Below are 23,660 nucleotides of genomic sequence, written 5' to 3' on the forward strand. Positions count from 1 at the left end.
CAACAGTAACCTTTGGGTCATTATCAGTTTGCAAGGTCTTACTAAAGTCTTGGAATTCTCCACTTTAGTTCGTGATGGGGAAATGAAGCTTCATGAATCACTTGTGATATTTTGTACTCCTCTAAATGGTAGAGGTAAAGGCTAGTGTGATGGAAACGGATTAAATTTACACTACATGTTTAAACTAACAGTGCCATCTAGAGGAGTCAAAAAATATCACAAGATGCTTCATGAAGCTTCATTTTCCCATCAATAACTTTAGTTTTACACTACATGTTGAAACTAACAGTGCCATCTAGAGGAGTCAAAAAATATCACAAGTGCTTCATGAAGCTTCATTTTCCCATCAATAACTTTAGTTTTACAGTACATGTTTAAACTAACAGTGCCATCTAGAGGAGTCAAAACATATCACAAGTGCTTCATGAAGCTTCATTTTCCCATCAATAACTTTAGTTTTACAGTACATGTTTAAACTAACAGTGCCATCTAGAGGAGTCAAAAAATATCACAAGATGCTTCATGAAGCTTCATTTTCCCATCAATAACTTGAGTTTTACACTACATGTTGAAACTAACAGTGCCATCTAGGGGAGTGAAAAAATATCACAAGTGCTTCATGAAGCTTCATTTTCCCATCAATAACTTTAGTTTTACAGTACATGTTTAAACTAACAGTGCCATCTAGAGGAGTCAAAAAATATCACAAGATGCTTCATGAAGCTTCATTTTCCCATCAATAACTTGAGTTTTACACTACATGTTGAAACTAACAGTGCCATCTAGGGGAGTGAAAAAATATCACAAGTGCTTCATGAAGCTTCATTTTCCCATCAATAACTTTAGTTTTACACTACATGTTTAAACTAACAGTGCCATCTAGAGGAGTCAAAACATATCACAAGTGCTTCATGAAGCTTCATTTTCCCCATCAATAACTTTAGTTGCGATGATCTTCCAGGCCTGTCACTCATTTTGAAAAATGTACAAAAAAAAAAAAACGGTGGATTGCTCACAAATACATTTTTGCTAATAAATGAGGCACGGAAATGCTGTTTTATTACATTTATTTAATTAATCAGTTTGGGGTGGGGGTGATTTTTCCAAAGCTTACCTTTACCATAAAATTTAGGAGACTTGAAAACACATACTACCAATTCATAGCAAAAGAGCACAGCAATGACTTTAAATAATCTCTGCAAGCAATAATAATCACAAGCACTTCATCACTGCACAAATGTGGAACCACATGACATAAATTCAAACAGTTAAGGTCTGAAAAGTACAACAGTTGTGGCTTTGTCATGGGTCTGTGAGAATATTAACTAGCTGGCAAACAAACCGCTGTAATACAAACCGATTGTCACAATTAACAACTGAACATACATGCGGAACATAACTACCTGCTATACAATCGATAGTTTTGTAGCGGTGTTCCGCAAAGCAGCTTCATTTCAGATTGAATACTGTGAAATATGTACTGTGATAAAAATGACATTTTTCATTCCCCGACAACATGTTATGTTACAACATTACACTGTTTTCTTTCGCACATTGAAGTCAATCGCAGGACATCAAAGTCACAAGTTGGAGAACGCCAGAATCGTTCCTCTGCAGTTCATGTGAGAAAGCAACCTCAAGACCACGCTCACAAAAAAAAGGAACCTAATCTGAATCCTGTCCCGTTCTGGATTAATATACATACAGTACTGTTTTGTTTTTTTTGTTTTTTTCATATAGTACTATGTAGCTACCAAAACAAGTCGTCAATTTCAAAAAGCACCAGAAATCTTGAGTCTTGTCACATCTCCCACAGTTATGCAACACATAAAATATTATTGTCAACTAAATACAAGAGAAGAATCAGAAATGGAGTACAATAGGTTTACATTAATTCACATCAATATAAGCTTGTTTGGGAAAATTCTGGGCTTCCGCAGTACGATGCACTAAAGATTCTGAACTGCGAATGTCTGGCTAAATGAGGTCAAACGTACTGTAAAATGCTAAGATGCACGTAAATAACAATCTTAAAGAGATACTTCACTTATTTAGCCCATTATAGCAATAAAACGTTAATATTTTGTCTATAATTAATTTGATACTTTCATTATCTTTCACGTACAATTAGTAGCTTTAAAAACACATTGTGCAACTTGTTGTCAACTGAAAATGACATCACAAGGGCTCAGGTAACCAATCACAGCTCACCTGTTTTCTAGGTGTGGCCATGTGACATTCACAAGCTGAGCTGTGGTTGGTTACCTGAGCCCTTGTGATGTCATTTTCAGTCGACAGCAAGTTGCAAATTGTGTTTTTAAAGGTACTAATTGTGCATGAAAAATAATGAAAATATCAAATTTATTATAGGCAAAATATTCATGTTTGACTGCCAAAAATGGCTAAATAAGTAAAGTGTTCCTTTAAGCAGTAAATAGAGTTTCTATTGCTTTGCGCAAAACATTGTTACATATATTTTAGGAGTGAAAATATCACCTTTAGTTAAAGAGTACACAATAACAACATACATTATATATTACAGAAACACAAAAAGCATTTTGGGAATTCTCATTGTGGTTAATTTTGGGTAGCTGTGAACACAAATCTTGTTAAGTGCTGCATGTATATTCACCTCAATGAGAATCTCAACACGTTTACGCTTTTTGGTGCTTGTCATCACACACACACACAAAAAAACACACTAATAATAATGATAATCATAACTGGGGTTTGGTTTAGGGTTAAATATAACCTAACCACTAATAATAATTACAAAGCAGGCACTATCATCGTTCATATTTTACATGACAATATATCAGATGACAGAAATGAACACTGAATGCGTCACCAAACGCTTTGCAAGGCACAGTACGCAAATGTTAAGAGCCTGAATTGGCATTTCATGCACATTATGAACACAGCATGTTCAGAACGCTACAATTTATGAATCGAGACATTTAAAAAGAAAATATTAAGATTAGAAAGTATGGCAGTGTGACTGGAATGTCTGAGTCTGACAACAATCAGCATGTTAGGTTATCCTTGGAGACATTACAAAAAAAGTGACCATAAAAAATGTTCCACAGAACAAAATGGATGGCAGACTCGCGCCATAGGGAAAAAAAAGAAAAAATAATATCACGTATTGGTTTTGGATTCATTCTTCAAATAGGACTCATAATTGCACAATTCTGGTCAAAACCAAACAAAAGCTCATTTGTGAGCGATTCAGTGCAAATTGGAGAACAGAGTTCGTGAGCCAGACTGTTGATTGCCGTTGACTACCAAACAAGAGCAAACGCCATCTTGAATACTGTACTGTCATCTGAGGGCCGCATGACAGAATCGATTGTTGAGACGCAGTAGAGTACAGGTACGTGAGGTCCTTTTGCGTGGGGGGGTTGCTTTGGTGCTCTGACACAGAAGCCCCGCCCAGAAAGCAGCTCCTACAAACAAATGAACATAAGGTGTGACGTCATGTAGAAATACAAATTCCAGGTGCATATTGTAACAGTCCGTAGTACGATATCACACCACAAGGTGGCGCCTCTTTGGTTTGTTATGATAGGTCACTCCTTTCACCTTTGAGTACACTTTTTGCCTTGAATGTAAATGGTCACGTGTACAAGACCGCTATGCGTTTCCAGTGACACGTGGTAATGCTGAGAAGTAGATTTTTTGTCTTTTAAATAAAGTGAGTATGTGGAAACGAAACTGCATGTCTTTGCTCCCTTTGGTCCAGGACTGAAAATTTGAAATTATGCATCCATGATGATAAAGCAATTTGATTTATTTATGCACATCCAACTTCCACGTTCCGTAAAACAGGTCAAAGGACTGAAGAAAAACTACATACAGTGACTTTATTCTCCTCTCTTCACTCGTTCCGGACAAGTGGGCAGTCTTCACATCTGAGCGTGTTGCCAAACACCACTTGAGGCCGACTCAGAAAAGAGCTCACAAGAAATGGACTCGACAAATGTGGAGGTTTTCCTTTAGTTTTGTTAGATAACTAGTTGTGCTGGACTAGAATTGCTCAACTTGACATGAGCGAATCGCTGCAGTTAGGATGCTGACTCCCATCACTCAACTCAACTCTATATTTGTAGAGCACTTTAAAACAACCGACGCTGTTTTTGAACCCAGGGGCAAGCAGAACAGATACAATGGAACAGCAGAGGCCTCAGAATTGAACCCTGTGGAACACCATATATGTGAATTCATATTGCACATACTTGTCCGACCACTTTCTTTTTTTGATGCCAAATGTGGAAATGGTGCATATACTGTAAGAGTTCATTCATTGAGGTTGCACCAGTCCGTGCTTCCAGGGGGACTGTTAGTATGAACCAGTCTGAGGCTCACAGTTGGTTACTAGGGATGTAACAATAAGCGCAATATTGTGATATTAAAACTACCACAATATCGTCGTCGCCATGTTCACAATACTTAAATGCAACACATCTGTTTTAAAAGTCAGGTTGATTTGCAGTTGTGCAGTTCTAGCACCCTCTGCTGGCTAGTTTTTTAGTGCAATAAAATTTTCATTAGGGATGTTTTGGCCCTTCTATGTTTAAAATATATGATAATTGTCAGATGAAGGGGAACGTAATATGCCGGTGAAGCAAGTCAATATGTGGAGGTACTTGATGTGTGCATACATTAACAACAACATAATAATAATAACATAATAATGATAATAATAATAATATAACATTGCCGTTATGTACAAAAGCACAATATTGTGCAGTTCTAGCACCCTCTGGTGGCTAGTTAGTGCAATTTAATTTTCATTAGGGATGTTTTGGCCCTTCTATGTTTAAAATCTACAGTAATTGTCAGATGAAGGGGAACGTAATATGCCTGTGAAGCAAGTCAATATGTGGAGGAATTTGATGTGTGCGTACATTAACAACAACAACAACAACAACAACATAATAATAATAATAATAATAATGATAATAATAATAACAACATACCATTGCTGTTATGTACAAAAGCACAATAGTGTGCTTTTTTTTTTTTTTTTTTTTTTTTTTAGTATGAGCCCTTTTTTTTTTTAAATAACGCCAAACTCCCCACTATATCGTGATACAGTATTTATTGTATCGTGAGCTTCATATCTTGATAATATCGTATCGTGACGTTTGGATATCGTTACATCCCTATTGGTTGCAATCTCTATGAACAACATGCTATTTTTTTCAACAGCTTCTAATGAAAGCGCATGGTTAGAACAATCTAATCTGTGCATGTATTTCTTCAACGTGAATTCCATCTACAGGGTTTTGTGGTTTCCAAACTGCTGCTAAACAAAATGTGGCGCATGGGTAAAGTAACAATGTGGAGTTTGGTCCCCGATGTTTGGACAACAGCATGACCCGGTCTTATCCAGGACCGAGGAAGAGAAGGAATCTCCCGTGGAAACTATTTACAACAGGCGATGATGCACTCTTGAGGCAAAACACATGGTGCCTGAGTGACAAATCATCAGATATTGAAAAGCCATCTGCGGTTGACAATCTTACTTTGTTGTCTCCAGTGATTTCATGCACAAAATACAGCAAGTGTCACTGATGGTAAGCCGTAATAAAAATGAGATTGCTCAGAAAAAAAAGCTGACGAATGGGTGGAATTTGATTTCTCCGCCTTGAAAACTTCCCTCATATTTCAAACGGCTTTGTGTTTTGTATTTGATTTATTTAAAAAAAATAAAAAAAATCATTGATCAGCATGTCTTTCTCAATACAGTGTTCACCCGTTTATCATGGGTTCATCATTCGCGGCCTCGTTGTTTCGCAGATTTTTTTTTGGATTTTTTTTTGCAAACAAGTGACAAGCCTGACAAGCCACCGAGCAGCAGCCATGTGAATGTCATAAACTAGGAAGAATTATCCTTAAATGCTTTATGGAAGCTAACCGCATGATTCGAAAGCAGTTCACTAGGAGTACAAGCAGATGAGGAGACTTAAGCTTGAATGTGTATGGCTGAAGGCTTTGGGTGATGTGCTCTTGATCATTGAGGGTATTACATTTGGAACGGGGATTACCTTAACCTGCTATGACAGACCATTTGTTGCATAATCCATCTGGGAAAGATTTGATACTCATTACTAAAAGGGCAGGAAAATAGTGTGAATGTGTCTGTGATTGGGCAACAGCCTTCCAAAACGCGATATAGAAAATAACCATACAGCTAATTACACGACTTCTGCATTTGTTTTGAGTCATTTTCATCCCAATGACTACAAAATTGTAACATCGCTGATTTCACGAGAACATTCCAAAACAAAAAGTCAACATCTGGTTCCTCGTCGTGTCCATACGTTCACATCAAGACTGTAATTTCTGGATGTCCTGGTAAAAGTAAAATAATAACAACAAAATAATAAATCCTTGAAACTCACCTGGGAGAGTTCTATCTGGTCAGGCTTCTCTCTTCAAAGATAGTGACCTCAATCTGGAATGAAATCAGTCAAGGAAGAGCATTTGAACAACTTTTGGCTTCAATTTAGTCAACTGAAGGCCAACGGAAACAAAATATCTCACGTTCGCTCGTGTCAGGGAATTTCACCCGTTACAAAAACATTTCGAAAAAAGATCCCCCAACTATTTTTCGGGTGAAACTCGCACGACAGCACTTGACTGACATTTGAGGGCTGATGTTGCTAGGCGATGAGCTGGCAATTCTGCTGTTGACGTTGAAGTAAGTGTTCAGGTGATACATTCCTGTCAATCTCCACCAGGACGCATTTGCCAAACACAGCACAGCAGCTCCCCAGTGTTGGCGAAATAATCCAGAACCCTGTCAGCCCAATAAACTCAAGGGGCGAGGCTAGTTACAAAGCTCAGCTGTGAACAATTTCAGTCATATTTGTGTTATCCCTAATCTCCGATTGCTGCTCAGCTCCATTTAATTACAATGTTGCGTCAGTCTGTGACTTCCCAAACACATACTGGTGAAAGCCAATAATTTTATGCAGATGTTACGGACTACAAACAAATCTTGATTTGTTCTTTGGACTTGACACCCCTATACAGTGCTGGGTTTCTTGTAAATTGCCAGCACCGAAGCTTTTTATTATTTTTGATTAACTGCAGTCTTTGCGTAACTATAATGTGATTAAATGCTCATCTTATTGTTTGACAAATTATACTAAATGATTACAAATTAATTTGCGTATATATATTTAGCTTTGACATACGCGACGTGCTCCCCCTGATTTATTTGGTGTATTAATGAAGTTTCAAATATGAGTTTAAATTGATTATTACGGCCAGTGTGTTCTGCTTAGGAATGTATCTCTTTGTTTATTGTTAGACAATCATTGTTAAGTGGTTAAATATGGATCGAGAAATATTTCAGCCAAAGGAGAAGGAACAGTGGAGTGTTGTCTCCCAACACATAACAGACACTGAGGAAGAGGATACGACTCGAAGGCCTCTCTCGATGGGGTCGGTGAGCAAGAGACCTCTGGGAGCGTACATCTTGTCATTCTGCTCCTGCACATACTTTGCAATCTTTTTTAAAACCTGGAAAGAGAACACAGCAGGCAATTAAAAAAAAAACTGCACATTTCAAACAGATGCAAAGAAATGTGGCAAAGATGTTTGAAAAATAATTTCAACACGTTTCCCACAAAAGTTTAGATGTTGTAGTTTTGCTCATAAAGCTTTGAAGCTGACGAACAAAATGAGTTAAACAGCTGCATCACGTTTTACAAGGTAACTATGACGCTCTCATTTAAGAAAAGAAAAAAAAAATCAGATTATATATAAATGCCCAATAAAATTTGAAGGATGTAAAACACACCAGGCCAGTTGACAGAGATCAAACGTTGCATTCTGTACAAAAACTCTGTGTTAAACTAAACATTCAGAATTTTCTTTGTCATGACAATAATACATATTTTGAATGCTCTCTAATGTGTGAGACAAGTTTAAAAGAACTACTGTAAGGTCAGACTTGTAAAAAAAGGGAAAGAAGAAAAAGGAAAGAAAAAAAACATGCTGATCATGAATAATATCAACCAAATCAAATTGAGTTTGCCAAGGTAAAAAGTTCAAAATGCAAGTTTGTTTCCAGCTGAGCCTGTTCTGGTACCTGACACGGGCTCCAAGTAAGGAAAAACCTGTGACAACGCTGGCTGCGATGGTAAGTGTGAAAAGTGCTAGTGATTGCTTCTTAGTCCAGGCAAGTTTCACTCACCTTCTCATAATGTGTCTCCATACACAGGAAGACGGTGTAAGCTGTCAGGCAGGCCAAGCAACCTTCAATGTACGAGTGGCTTCCAATTTTCTCGGCCTCGGCATAGAGATTATTCAGAGTTCGCACCGTCTCCTCAAACTGCTGTTTGTCGATCTGTAGCACATCATTCAGGGGTGGGGAGGAAATAAAAATGTAAATGTTAAGACAAGAATCATTTTGCAAGTTGTCCAGTTTTCATGTGCAACAACAGATTGAGACCTCTACTTCTGAGTGGCCCATTGTCTTCCACATGCTCCAGTTTCAAATATGCATGGTCAAAGGATGCCATTCAAGCGCAGTTTAACTCGGTTTGAAAATACTATCTTCATATTTCTTGGACTGCAACTACATCAGGGGTGATGATCATCAACATCTGGGAAAGGTTAAGATGCCCTTAACAACGTGTTCTTTGAATGTCATCACCTAATGAGAGACTGATAGCTGAATACACACCGTAAAAATCCAGAAATATTAAGGCTCCAGTCGTACTTACATTACTTACATGCCTTGACTAAGACAAACAGCCCTAAATCTCAGCTGCTCTGTGGGCTATAAACGAAGCCATGACTTAGATGTTATTTAAACGGGCCGCTTGACAGAGAATGTCAATATCGGGCTAATGCACAGGGTGTCCAGTGATTTCTCATGTGAGACTGAGGAAAGAAAGAATCTTCCGAGCAGATAAGCAGGCAGCTGAGGGAATCTGGCTTTTCTGACACCTTCCCAAAGTTCTGCTCGTGTGTCTTGAGGAATGTAGCGACAGGCTCCAAACACCAGTGGCCTAAGCAGGCACATTTGTACACGCTTTGTTCTTCCTCCAATTTTCCAACTCAAACCGCGTTTCTCTGCCAGGGCATCTGACCTGATAATTAGCATTCCTACGAGATTACAAGTGATATTCTTCTTATTAGAAAGGTCAAGAAATCAAAACAGGAACCTTGTAAACAAAGGTTTAATAGGAAAACTCCATTAGTCAACTTTTTTATTTAATTTAATAACTCTTGTTTATTGCGTGTGCTCCAATTAAGCTGTCAAGATATCACTTGCTCTCTTTAAATGCTGCATAGCTCCTGTTCAGTCACAATGACCCGTTTCCATCCCTAGATTGTTACACACAAATAATCTTCATCGCTTGACCTCAGTCAAAACAGTTATGTGTTACTGATCGTAAAAGTAAACATATGGTATGGTGTATATGGTAATTGGCGAGTGAAGCAAGATGGCGGACAGTGCGCCGGTATGTGTGACAACTCTCCTGTTGCTTCTGAATGATTCTCTGCTTGTTTATGACAACATATATTGAATTTTCAACGCAACGTCAGAGATTCGGGTATCTTTGAGTATGGTGGGGAGAAGACGTTGCTCCCGCTCCTGTCTAACTACTTCTGACTAACTACAGAATAAGGATTGAGAGCAGAAGCGCCAATAGACGCCTTTGGGTGAGTCCGGCGAACCTCTGCAATTCCCGTTGCGGCCATTTTGTTTTGTTGACAGAAGATTCGTTTCCAGGTTTAAGTTATTGCGATATTGCGATTGAGTTTGACAAATAAACATGACATAAACGAAGGATCCGCCAACAAACTACAGGAAATTATTGTAGCGCCATCAATTGGTCAAGTTGCTCTATGACAGGGGTCTCCAAGTCCGATCCTTGAGAACCATTATCCAACCTGTTTTCCATGTCTCCCTACTCCAAAACACCTGAATCAAATCATCAGGACCGTTATTGTTGTGTACTGAAAAGTTTGGATCCCAAATGCAGACACAAATAAGATTTTCTCCATTTATTCACATCGAGAGGCAGAAACTCAGAGACGCTGTACACAGGGCAGTTGGACAATCATCCGGCAAACCACACACAATTCTCAGACTCCACCCGCGGACAGTGAATCGTAAAGGACTAAAGAACGACATCACATAGGTCCCGACATCACCTAAAGGATTAAAAGGTTGACATCACGAACATCACATTTTGTAAACAGACACTTGTTACATCAGTACCTAAACAGACACATAACAGGTCATGAACTCTGGCACGACGTGACTCTGGCGCATGCGACGCAGGCCATGACAGTTATCAGGCTTGTGATCATTTGATACAGGTGTGTTGGAGGAGGGAAACATGGAAAACAGACTGGCTAGGAACTCTCCAGTACCAGATTTGGCAACACTTGCTCTATGACGTTTAACGAGCAAATGTGAAAATCTGTCAAATGCATCTGTTTCTTAATTCAGAAAAAGAGAGAGATCTGTAAAGTTTGTGGTTCGGTTTTAGCAAGTGTTCAGCTGTGATTTTATTAGTTATTTATTTCCATTATTTTATTTCTTTTGCAATTCAAGTGTTGATTACCACCAACATCTCATCTTGTTGAGATCCAGAATGTTGTTTGTTTGTATATCTCTGAAAGTGTTGTAAGGTCACTTGTTAAGGGAATGGGAAAATGTCAACTTTGTGAATTATGTGTTGGTTCTCTGTCCCCCTCTGAATTTTCATGATGACTAACTATCATTTAGTGCTTACAAGGAGTGCAAAGAAAACTGCTTGACGCACATCTGTCCAATCATAAGCGAAGCTGCTCAGGACCAAGGCAGCTTGACTCAATAAATATTAAATGTTAGTTGTATAATATCCCAAAGGCCAGTAAAAACTGTGCTGTGGGCCATACTCCACACATGCCTGCCAGGGATGCAGTTCGCATGCAATATAAAAATATTCATCCCCAGTGTGTGCCACTTGAAGTGAAGTGACTAAATTGTATAAGTGAGTCACTTGCACCTCAGCAATTATTTCCTGGGCAAGGCCAAAATGATGGCATTACTAAGTGAGTCAGACCTTGGTGATAATGAAATCTGCAGACTGCGCTCATGTTGACCATCTCTGATTAATCTTGTATGCAACAATTTTAATATTGATTTACTTGGTTATTGTAACTATGCACCATCGGATAGAAGCATGCATGACTGTAATTACGTGATTAAAGCTACTGCCATTGGCAGAGAGCAGAGTGGTGTCCCTTCTATTATATACAACTCTAAGAATCAGGATTCCTCAGTGGTTCCTTCACAGAAAACGCCATCCACCAGATTATATGAGAACAATTATATATCCACAGATGTAACTGTCTTACCCTGGTCTCCAGCACAGAAGGGAACTTGGTTTGAAATTGGCACAAAGTGCCATTAGTATAATCCCTCTGTATGAAGACTTTGGCAGCAATTGTAGCCTGTTGCCGAATGGGATGCAAACTATGAGTCTGTGAAAACACGAGATGAAAGAGACAAATAGTCATTCAATCAAATATTCGTAGCAACACATTTTTACACGAGACATAATTGCTGCAGTTTTTACAACGTTATAGTTACATACACATTACAATGCTTCTGTGACATATCAAGCTATTTAACGAAACACGGCCATATGGAGTCACAATAACATTAAGTCTGTTTTAATAGAAACAAAACTGCTGAGACAACGGCATTGTTGTAACGTTGCCATTTCACGTTATGATGATGATGAACCCTGGTGGATTGGAAGCCCCGTTCAGTCAGCCCAGATCGATATTTAAAAATAAATAAATAAATAAACTTGTAGTGTAGATACGGTTGAAATAAAACACATCCTCTTCACGATATTGAGAAATTAACAATTCAAGTATATCCGTAAGATGGATATACTAGTTTCTAAATGCAGCCAATCGATTTACTAAGCAGCTACCATCGATCAATTGTATCCTTATTACTAACAAATATCGGAGCGACAAACGTAAAACAATTTATTTAACATTATCTCACCTACCTCTGCCATATTACTGACTCGTCAGTTGGATTTCTGTTTATCTTCTGTTAGCTGTGCAGTAGTACGTACGCCTAGTACAGTTATCCGTGCGGAAACATTTACAACACAACAAGGTTCCGTGTAGTCAGGCAAAGTGGGAAATGACTTTAAAAACAAAACAAAAAAAACGATACACTTTTCTAACGCTCAGAATGAAGAACAATTCCACATGTATTTGATTTTATTTACACTGACTGAGACGAAACAAGTAACACACATAGCCTATATAGACCCTTTCGGTGTGACGTCACGTTGAAGTGCGCCCCTAGCGGTGGGGGTCAGGGCGTCAATACGAGTGAATTAGAAAACAATCAGCGTGAGCTAGAAAATAGGTCAAACAGTTGATAAATCAGCTACCAATGCTATGATGAACTTGTGTGCGGCCGACGGATGCTCTCGTGTCACAGAACGCTATCAGGGGTAAGTCAGTGCTGATCGCACACACTGCAGGTGAGGATGAAATAGAGATTAATGTCCAAAAATCCAAAAACTGTTTAAAAGACCTAAATCAAAGGTATGTGAAAAAAGCAAAGTTTTCAACCTGGATTTAAAAACATTTACACTTGGCGCTGACTTCACTTCTGTTGGCAGCTTAGGGTTGGAAACCACACTCCTCTGTGTGCGCTGGCGGGAGAGAGACCACTAATGAGTGCCATTTGGGTCCTTCATTTATAACCCATGGGGGTTAATAGCCTACGACAATGGTTTTACTGCTGTACAGGCAACTCTTGCTGAAGTTGGACTCTCTTGGAAATGCTTTAAATACTCCAGAAATGACTCAACCTCTTTCTAGTTGGAAAGAAACAACAACTTGGTCATTCATTTATATCAGCTGTGTCTATTGCATTATTTGTAAAGACTAAAAAGTACTGTGTGAAAATTTGGGTTGGAGATTATCTGTCCAAAGAATTTAACTTAAGTTACTTTTAATTTTTCTGCACTTACATCAAACACACATTTACATCACTTTTGTATATGAAGACTAGGCAAATGTATACAATTGAGACAACAAGTAGTTAATATAAATAAACTATCCCAGACTAAAGTATTTGTTGGTCGATAACATGTAGCATTCATATCAAGTTCAAAAGAAGAAAAATATGTCTAGCCAGATTTATTTATCATACTGAAGCAACTCAGATCACATGAAGGCACAAAGAGGAATTAATACAAGAAGGCATACTTGGTTTCTTTTCAACTGCAGCTGATGGCCAGTTGTGTGAAATCTTTTGGTTTTGACACTAGAAAAGATATCTGTTCCCTTTGTTTTTTGGACTTTGTTCAGATGGAGTTTGAAATAGCTAGTGTTTTTGCCTTCCTGTGTCTCGAGAGTGACTCTCTACAACACCCAGCAGCAAAATACGCACGCAAAACTGACAGACTATGTTGTGTCTATGTGCCATCTTTTTAATGTTACCTGAGATTGAAGTTAAAAATGAAAGGTAGAAAGCATTCGCCAGGACTTTGCTATCTGTATGTGTGGACAAAATAAAAGATAAAGATAAAAATATGTTAGCATTCACATTGAAAATAGTAAAAAAAAAAAATAAAAAAAAGTTCAAAATTGTCATGTTTTGGTTCCGTGTGCTTAGGTTTTGTTTGGTTTTAAGTATTTGTTGTGTTTTGTCCTGAGTTCTCCCCGTGTCTCGTTATCGTTAACCTCGTCCACCTGCGTGTGTCTTCCCTTCCCAGTTTGTGTGACCAATCAGTGCCCTCAGCTTATTGTGTTTCCCAGGTGTGTCTCGTTAGTGTCTCGTTAGTGTTGTATTTAGTCAGTGGTGTTTGTTCATGTGTTGTGGGAGCATTGTCTTGTCTTGTTGTGGCGTGCAGTGTTTGCTGTCAAGTCAAGTCAAGTCAAGTCAAGTCAAGTCAAGTCAAGTCAAGTCAAGTCAAGTCAAGTCAAGTCAAGTCAAGTCAAGTCAAGTCCCCCACGTCAAGTCTCTCTCACGTCCAAGCCAAGTTGCCCCGCGTTCAGTCCAGTCATGGCGACCAGTCCGCTCACGTCCCATCCTGTCTTCTACTTGTTTATAGTCAATAAATCTACTCCCATTCCTGTCTGTCTCCCTGCCTTGTTTTTCCGCCATTGGGTCTATCTCCCATATCGTGACCAAAATAGTGCTGATTTTAGAAAGCCATGAATGTCATGCCAAATTTTTTCCTGAAAGTGGCATTCCTTCATAATCATTTAAATGGACTTTTGAATATTACTGTTGTTTCTCTTTCAAAATTGCACATGAACGGAGCACTGTGGATTTCATGCATAAATGCAACAGTTACACATAGGTTTTGTGTGCCACACACTAGTCCACGCCAGCCCAAATTACACCATTAAGGACATGATGTTATTACCTCACCTCCATGTGATTCACTAGTATCAGGTCAAAAGCATACATTCAAGAGCATATGGAAATCTGAAGTGTTATGTTCCTCAAGATGACAGGGAAAGGACTTAAAGGGAAATATACATGCCTCTAAATGTTTATTAGCTGTTTAATATCCTGCTAATGGTGTGTGCGTGTATGCGTGGGTGCGTTTTTAAATCAGTGTTGTGAAGTATCTCAATTGAGTGTCCGGTAGGAATCTCTTCCCCAACCCTTTACCATTATAGAATCTCATTTGCTTCCATTGTATTGCGTCACATCTTAATTCTACATTTGCGTGTGAGGATTTGTCCACAAACATATTTTGAGGGCTGCTGTAAGCCATACAACATATATAGGTATGCAAAATCACCCCATTCACCCCCATCAGGACATGTTCTTCGGGCTGGGCATGTTTTGACTTGGATTGGAGAGTCAGATTACCTCATTTTTCACTCAGCAGTTTGAGAGACATTAATCATGACGTTTAAATCAAGTAGGTTTTACAGTGTGTGTAAGAGAGAGAGAGAGAGAGAGAGAGAGAGAGAGAGAGAGAGAGAGAGAGAGAGAGAGAGAGAGAGAGAGAGAGAGAGTCGTATGACCCACATAACTCGATTGCTGACTTAAGATCCAATGAATCCAAATGTCCAATTTAACAACCAATAAGCTTTGCAGCTGAGCATTCCTTCACAGTTCCAATGACCAAAATGTTCCTTCACTAACTCAGTAGGCTTTCTGGCAAAGAGTCATTTATACTGAGGTCAAAACACATGCATATACACGCGCGCACACAAACACACATTCAATATAATAAACAAAAATTAAAATTTTAACCTTGCTCTAGCAAGATGAATTCTCGCGGTATTTGCGAGTTCACATACTCTGCCGTTCCCAAACCACTGGTGGTTCGGACCAATCACCCAATCACAGAGCGACATTGTGTTCATATATATATATATATATATATATATTAGCGGTGTGCAAAAAAAAATCGATTCATAAGAGAATCGAGATTCTCATTTATTAATCGAATCGAATCGATATTGATATCCAAAATCGATTTTATTTAAATTAGAAATAAAGAAGAAGGGGAAAAGGCAGTTGTAGCCCACATGCTGTTTTTGTGGAAAAAGGCTCTTACAATACAAAATTAATAAATGTTTAAACAAAAAAAAAAAAACTCTTTAATGTCTCTATTTGTCATTTTGTCTTGCAAAGCAGACTGGGGTAGATCATCACAATGTTGTGCATATCTGTAAATTGAAGCAGAATAAGTTTGAATCAAATATTATATAAGTATGAATCCAAATAAGTTTGAATCGGAAATCGTTTGAATCGCGAATCGATTCTGAATCAAATCGTAGATCCAAAAATCGTAATCGAATCGAATCGTGAGACAGTCAAAGATTCCCAGCCCTAATATATATATATATATATATATATATATATATATATATATAATATATATATATATATATATATATATATATATATATATATATATATATATATATATATATATATATATATATATATATATATATATATATATATATATACATATATATATATATACATATATATATATATATATATATATATATATACAGTATATGTCCCAATACGTTTGGCAACTATATGTAGAATTCATCATCTAATTTTTGTGTACAGGTTTTTGCAGGTGAAAGAGTACCTTGGTGGCCAGTGAGAGAGAGAAAGGTCTCATTGATTGGTCAATGGTTATGGAAATGCCATGTACAATGACCCCCAAACAAATCTATGGATTCTGTTCATGGGGAGCTGTATAGAGGGCAAGAGAGCAGGGGGGGTAGAGGAGGGGGAGCTATATCCATGTGAAACCTGCCCAAACAAAGACTCCCTGTTTCTGGGGCCAGACAACCCCCCAACTCTCCAAGCAAGATAAATAAATAAATACAAATGGAAAAAGAAACCATATACGCCCACTGAAAAGGCCCGCTCGAGAGTGACTGACAGACAATTGAAAAGACAAATTGTTACATTGTCTTTGGGTGGGGGTGGCCGATGAGTTGATGCGCAAAGGTAATTACAAGAATACGTGAACCAGGAGGTCAGGGGTCAGCCTACATATCGGTCAGGGGTCGCCCTATATGTCTGACCTCAAGTTTTAGGCCAACACTTAAGAATAAAGAGGGTCTGAATTGGGCCAATTTTTCTCTTACCCATTTGCTAAAACCCGCGTTGGTCACCAACTAAAAACAAAATCTCCAAGATGTTTTTTTTTGGGGAGGTGTTGAGTGGGGGTTTTCTTTATCACTTACAATACCATCTCTTTCTATGCAAAAAAAAAAAAAAAAAAACTCAAGCTGGTTTTTTTTCTCAGCTCACTGAAAACCGCTGACTAGGCATTTGTTCTGCAGCTACTCACCCATGTTTGATTTAATTGCATTTCCAACCCTCTGTGCAGGAGCTCACAGCAACACGGCTCGATCGGGCAGCACTGGACGCCTGAGGGGAAGGTACTGTTACTTTGACAGTCAGGCAAGGAGACAAGCTTGACCTGACCCACACTCTCTGGGCTTGCTTTCCCATGGCTCTTGGGCAGCTGGGAATGGGATTCCTGGGAATAACTCCAGTTTCGCTCACTTTACTTTCTTTCTTGATTTATCCTGATATCTAGATATAAAATCGTCTTATTTGCTTATGATGTATTATGCCCCATGATAGATAGGGATGTAACGATATCCAAACATCGCTATATGGTAATATCACGATATGAAGGTCACGATATGATAATTATCAATTATCATTGTCGGGTGTTGGCGATATTTAAAAAAGGTCACAATATTGTAAAAAAAAGAAGAAAAAAAAAGAGCTCATACTAAAAAAAGTTGTGCTTTTGTACATAACAGCAATGCATATAAACCACCTACATTCTCTAATAACAATATTGAGGCGCTTGTTAATGCACGCACACATCGAGTTCCTCCACATATTGACTCGCTTCACAAGCATATTACGTTCCCCTTCATCTGACAATTAGCACAGATTTTAAACGTAGAAGGTCAAAACATCCCTAATGAAAATTAAACTGCACTAATAAACTAGCCACCAGAGGTTGCTAGAATGGAAATCAACCTGATTTTTTTTTTTTTTTTAAACAGATGTGTTCCCTTTAAATATTGTGAACATGACGACGACGATATTGTGGCAGTTTTAATATCACGATATCATGATATTGTCCTTATCGTTACATCCCTAATGACGGATATACTAAACTCGGGTCGTTTTGTCACTAATATTGCCGTTTTAGAACGATTAGAAGTCTGGATAAAGTCAAGCTGATTATTAATATTAAACATTAATGAGTAATTCATACTTGTGCAATGAAAGAATACAAACACAACAAACAAATATTAATTTGTGACTGGAAACCTAAAATAGCTGGCTAGTCCCTAATTCAAAAAATTCAGTGTCATATTGATATATAAAATGCAAGTTCAACCTTTGACCTTTCTAGCTCTTGTTAACTTCTTACAATGAAACTGTGACATATTTTTGTTTATGTTTTGGTTAACTAGCATTTAAGTTATTCATTGTCCATGCAGTTAAACTATGAACATCTAAATAATTTACCTGATTAGGATAACATCTGAAGAATAGGGCAATTAAAGGTGTCAAATATTCTGAATTACTTGAGCAAGCATTATGAGAATAGGCAGCAAAGTGAGTGTACATTGCGATTGACTGCTGTCCAATCCAGGGCTGTATTTTACAAAGGAGGTTGAAGAAACTGTTAGATTAACCCTGAACAACGAGTTGACATTCCCTCGGATAGGCAACTCTGCGTTTTCGGTTCCAGTCCAGCTGATTCCAGTGAGTTATATCAAAACTGAGTAGTCTCACCTGGACTTTAAAAGACCGCTTCAATTGACTCGTCGAGTCACCATGGCAACGGGGAAGCCGAGCATGGCGCCGCCCTCTGCTTCCGGGTTGCTTTTGTATTATTATTTTTTATTTTTTTGCCCCTTTATTTAAAATAAATAAATAAAACAAACAAAAAACAGTGCAACACGGCAGCGGCTCCCCATAGTGGTGCTGCTCGGGTCAATGCGTATACAGTATTTAAATATATGGTCCTTTGCGATCACAATATTACAGGGGAAACCTGTTGAATGATAGCTCATTAATTCATTTCATTTAGGCGCAATCCTGCGAGGGAGAAGGGCACTTGATGTAAGATGAAACATTAAAAAAAAAAAAAAAAAAAAAAATTAGATGAAATATAAAAAACATATTATGTATGTGTATATGATTTAGATAAGTATTATGGTATATGTCTAGGAATTTCATGTAAATATGTTATTGGCAAATGCACGTATGTCTAAGTGCAGTGTATATATAACCAGGTTTATACATTTTATTTATTTATTTATTTATTTATTTATTTATTTATTTATTTATTTATTTAACACGTGTAGAGCCCTGGTTATTTTTTTTCTTTTTTCTTTAGTTATGTCCTTCTGTTGTTGTGGTCTGATTATTACTTTCAACTGTGTGTCATCGAGCAAACATTTAGTAAGTGAATAAGCTTGGTGCATTCCTTGGTGTTCATCCACTTAGGTCATATAATTACTTGATGGATTTATCCTGTGATGTTTTATTTTGTTCAGTTCTGATCCTTTGCCTGACCTTTTGCAAGAGCCTTCGCGGTTTGTAGGTCTATTCCATTTCATGTCTTTCATGAAAATATGTAGTTTAGTTACTTTATTTATTTAAATTGACATGATTTGTAATGTTCAGCTTGTAGAAGACTTTCTTCGGCGACTCCACGTGACTCCACACAGCTCCAAACCACAAACATTACTGTGGCCATACTTCAATACCAAGAATGAACTAATGAGACATAATCAGATAAATAAACTTTGTGTATCCTTGGATTTGATACGAAACCTGCCACATAATTTGAACATTCTAACTTACAAACAAGTTAAAAAAAAACATGAAATTAAGTCATTAATAAAAGATGAAAACCTTTTGTGATGCATGGCAAGCGAATGATTGAGTAAATAGCAAGCAGGGGTTACTGAATTGGAAGTGAGTCCCTTCTAGAGATGTAACGATACCGGCAGTATCGTAATATCGCGATTATTAAAACTACCACGGTATATCGTCGTCGTCACGTCACAATATCTAATGCAACATGAAAGGGCCAAAACATGCCTTGTTAAAATGAAACTGCACAAAAAAAAAATAGCCACCAGAGGGGCAATTTTAATATTGCGATATCACGATATTGCCGGTATCGTTCCATTTCTAATTTTAACAAGGCATATTTTGGCCCTTCTATGTTGCATTAGCAAGCAAGTGCCTCTATATATACAGATAGTATATTTATATTTCTTTTTTATATATTTAATTTATAGTATTTTTATATTTTTAATTGCTGTAATGTACAAAAGCACAATATTGTACTTTTTTTTGTATGAGCAATTTTATTTTTTATTTTTTTAACAATATTGTAACCTTTTTTTGTATCGACAACCTCCCCACAATAACATGAGAATTATCGTATCGTGACATTTGGATATCGTTACATCCCAAGTCCCTTCAGCCCACTTTCCGGTCTGGCAATGCAGACACTTGTCGTACCGGGACAATACAGCCCGAAATAGCGGGGCTCGGCACGCCATACTCGGAAAGCACGCCACATAAGACTCCATGAGGGTAATGATCGTACCCTTTCCCCACGTCCACAGAGCACATGTGATGTTGCAGAGATGTGTAAAAAAAATAAATAAATAAATAAATAAAATAAAATAAAATAACATTGGGAATTTGGGGAAAAATTTGGACCATCAATTCTTCTTCTTATTATTATTATTGTTATTTATTTATTTATTTATTTATTTATTATTTGTTTATTGTGCCCGAAGTCAGCCTGTCAGCCTCATCCAGAATGCAGATTTTGAACATCAAGTTATAGCATCCCGGCCGGCTCAAAGCCCTTTCTTTCCATTTACGCGGCTCCATTCGGTGGGAATGCGATAAAAAAAAAAAAAAAAAAAAAAAAAATAGCAGGCACCCGACAGGCCATACGTTGATGGCAAAACAAGAATTAACCATCTGCTTCTCTTAATCGTCCTCCGAATGTACAAAAACCAATGAACTCCATGTAGAACACATTGCTTCTTGCCACACAAGTCTCCCATGATGCAACGCGTGGACATAAACAAAACGTCACATGGGATCCTGCGTTGTGTTTTCGAGAAAGTCAAACTTCAAGACTTCTGCCTTGCTGCCCTACCCCATAGCCAAGACATATGAAGATGCAAGCTTACTAAACAGCCTGTAATTACCAGAAATTGCTGTAGCCGCGTCTTCGGTGTTGCTGACCAGTTTTCTTCTTATCTTTTCACCTGTTTTGGATGGACAGGGAACTGGGGGCCCCCGCGGTGGCAGGTGACAATCTTAACCCCTTAGATTTGGCTACACCATGCACACTTGTGAAACTACTTATTTTTACTTTCTCTCTGAAATACAATTTTTTTTTAATTGAGTTGTTGAGGTTATATGTAAAATCAATGGAGGCATAAGTCTTGAAATGGTTTATCTTAGTCACATTTAAATCACAAAAAAATGGGCATTTGAACAGAGGTGTGTAGACATTTTGTATCCACTATAAATGCTGCAAGAGGCCTTTCAAGAGAACTTTAAACTTCTTTCTTTCCCCTGGTGTGACTTGACAAAAAGCAGGTGTGCTTGTTACTTTTAAATTTCGCATTGGCTATAACAGAGCTTTTATTCGGTGGTGACGTCATGCTCTGGGAACGGTCCAGGGTTGACTCAATGGTTGGTGATGACTGAGCCCTATGTCAGTCCTGCCATTGCTAAAACGCCCTTTCGTGGTAACGCACATGAATTTCAGTCTTACGTCTAGTGGTAGATGGCTGCCATTCACATCGACACAATTTATGGGCTAGCTTCAGGCTAGCCTAGCATCTTATGTTTATAGCGGGCGGCTTGAGAGAAGCACGAGCGCTTCACTCGCAAAGCAACTTTTTGAAGCGTCGAAAACATTCGCATTGTCAAGCATGCAGGAGTGCTGCATGTTCTTTGCATGTTGAGAAGTACCTGAACACAAGGGATCTTTTTAGAAGCGCCCAAGCTGCGTACTGGTGTGTTCCGGCCCAGTTAAAACACTGTGTTGAGCAAATATTTAGTTTCTATCAGTCTTGTCTTTGCTTTTAACATCACTTTGAAATGAAACACAATGATAGGAGTGACATCAAACTGACCAATGTTCTCTGTTGTAAATCAAGAAGGGAACCAAGTGTAGACATATCTTCTGTAAAGGCTCTTTGTAGCTGGACTTGCTTATTACTATCCTTAAACATGTTTGAAGCAGCCCTTCAACCCCAAACAGGCAGTCTATTTGAGCAAAGCCAGGTCTGACCCTGAGTTGAAAACCCTCGTCTGTCCGAGACATTAAAAGGTTTGCTTTAGCAACCATCAGTTTGATGTCATCAACCCCACATGCGCAGCAAACGCTTATTAAACCATCACTTTTAATTTGAAATATGTCTCCTAAGCAGTTTGGGGAATGAGTTGGCTTCAGTGTCGACACGCGCCACCACTTTGGCATGCAGACTCCTTATTCGCAACAAATTTGACTGACAAGCCATTTGAGCTTGTAATATTTATGCACATTTTCAGATGCCTTCTTCCAAGTTTGATCATAGTTACAAACTGATTTACAGGCTTTTTTTTTACATTTACAGTCTATGCCCAGTAGCAAAGTAGAGTTTACTTTCTGATTATGTTGTCATCTTTCACCATCATGCATTACATATTGTGTTCAAAATGCAGTCTGTCTTCTGGCTTTTATTCAACAAGTGGGGGAAAAAAAAATCAGGGTGAGTGTGGCAGCACGAGCTGTAAAATGTATTCATTTGATAAATACATTAAGCGAGGCCATTTTTCTACAAGGTCTGCCCACACTTAAAATCTAATTAAAGGCTTTGTTTTCCTTAAGCTCTGCAAGATGTGTTGATAGCACAATGGAATGCTAATGTGTCGACATTTAAATAGAGGTAATTTACACCTTTACTCTTATCATGAAAGTTGGCACAGCTGTGAGGACACTCGCTGGTCAGTAAATTGACTTTAGACTCTTGTTTATAATTAGGTTGAACAAAGTGGCACTTCCCGAATGTGGCAGTCACAAACAGCGCTTCATTACATTAACTGCTTTGCATTTGATCAGATAAATATGGCCAGGAACTCCCTGTCGTATCTGTTTCTCATCGAAAAGAGCACTGCTCAATTTTATTGCAACCTTGACTTTTTTTTGTTTGTAATCCAACATTGTAAAATGTCAACATGAAGAGTTACGGTGTGCGGATTCTTCTCTCGGCCCACAGATTTACAGCACTTGATGAACACGAGAAACGGCCATAAAATATCGCTGTTGCTTCACATTGTACACCAATATACGACTACAGAAGAATCTCACAAGAACGTGTTTTTGATGGGGATGTAGAGAGGTTATGCATCCATTGGCGCACATGTTCATGTGTGCTACTTCTTCTTTATGCCATGTTTCGGTTCGGTGTGGTTGGGTTTTTGTTGTATTTTGGGTGTCCATGTTGTCTTTTGCCTGGTTTTGCTTCCTTGTCTCGTCATGGTTAACCTCGTCCACCTGCGTGTGTCTTCACTTCCCAGTATGTTTGACCAATCAGTGCCCTCAGCCTATTGTGTTTCCCAGGTGTGTCTTGTTAGTGTCTCATTAGTGTTGGTGTATTTAGTCAGTGGTGTTTGTTCATGCGGTGTGGGAGAATTGTCTGTTGTGGCGTGCTGTGTTGATGTTGTTTGCAGTCAAGTCAAGTCAAGTCAAGTCAAGTCAAGTCAAGTCAAGTCAAGTCAAGTCAAGTCAAGTCAAGTCAAGTCAAGTCCCCCACATTAAGTCTCTATCACGTCCCAGCCAAGTCTCTCTCACGATGGTTGTTTGTCTCTGTGTGCAATTGGCTGGCAACCAGTCCAGGGTGTCCCCCGCCTACTGCCCAAAGCCAGCTGAGATAGGCTCCAGCACCCCGCGACCCCTGTAAGGAATAAGCAGCCAAGAAAATGGATGGATGGATGGATGGATATTCACTTTCGTGGCGGCACGGTGGTTGACTAGTTAGCACATCCGTCTCCCAGTGCTGAGGGCGCAAGATCGAGTCCAGGCTTTGGCCTT

General features: G+C 38.4%; 1 protein-coding gene across 1 annotated transcript; it reads right to left on the reverse strand.

Annotated features, from left to right (window-relative positions):
• Nucleotides 1–1,050: 1,050 nt before the first annotated feature.
• Nucleotides 1,051–12,148, reverse strand: golga7 (golgin A7). Its single transcript, XM_077522610.1, has 6 exons — nucleotides 12,045–12,148; nucleotides 11,377–11,502; nucleotides 8,210–8,362; nucleotides 7,432–7,533; nucleotides 6,408–6,460; nucleotides 1,051–3,446 (listed from the first exon to the last, which is right to left on the reverse strand). Exons 1-5 carry the CDS (start codon nucleotides 12,051–12,053, stop codon nucleotides 6,419–6,421), a joined length of 432 nt encoding a protein of 143 aa, XP_077378736.1. The 5' UTR covers nucleotides 12,054–12,148; the 3' UTR covers nucleotides 1,051–3,446; nucleotides 6,408–6,418.
• Nucleotides 12,149–23,660: the final 11,512 nt, after the last annotated feature.

The sequence above is a fragment of the Festucalex cinctus genome, chromosome 5, assembly GCF_051991245.1.
Source record: "Festucalex cinctus isolate MCC-2025b chromosome 5, RoL_Fcin_1.0, whole genome shotgun sequence".
Lineage (NCBI taxonomy): Eukaryota > Metazoa > Chordata > Actinopteri > Syngnathiformes > Syngnathidae > Festucalex > Festucalex cinctus.

Coding starts and splice junctions, on each gene's coding strand:
- golga7 (XM_077522610.1), bottom strand. Junction 8,363..11,376: donor CTTCTGTGCTGGAGACCAGG/GTAAGACAGTTA, acceptor GATGTGCTACAG/ATCGACAAACAGCAGTTTGA. Junction 7,534..8,209: donor TGGAGACACATTATGAGAAG/GTGAGTGAAACT, acceptor TTCTCTTTCCAG/GTTTTAAAAAAGATTGCAAA.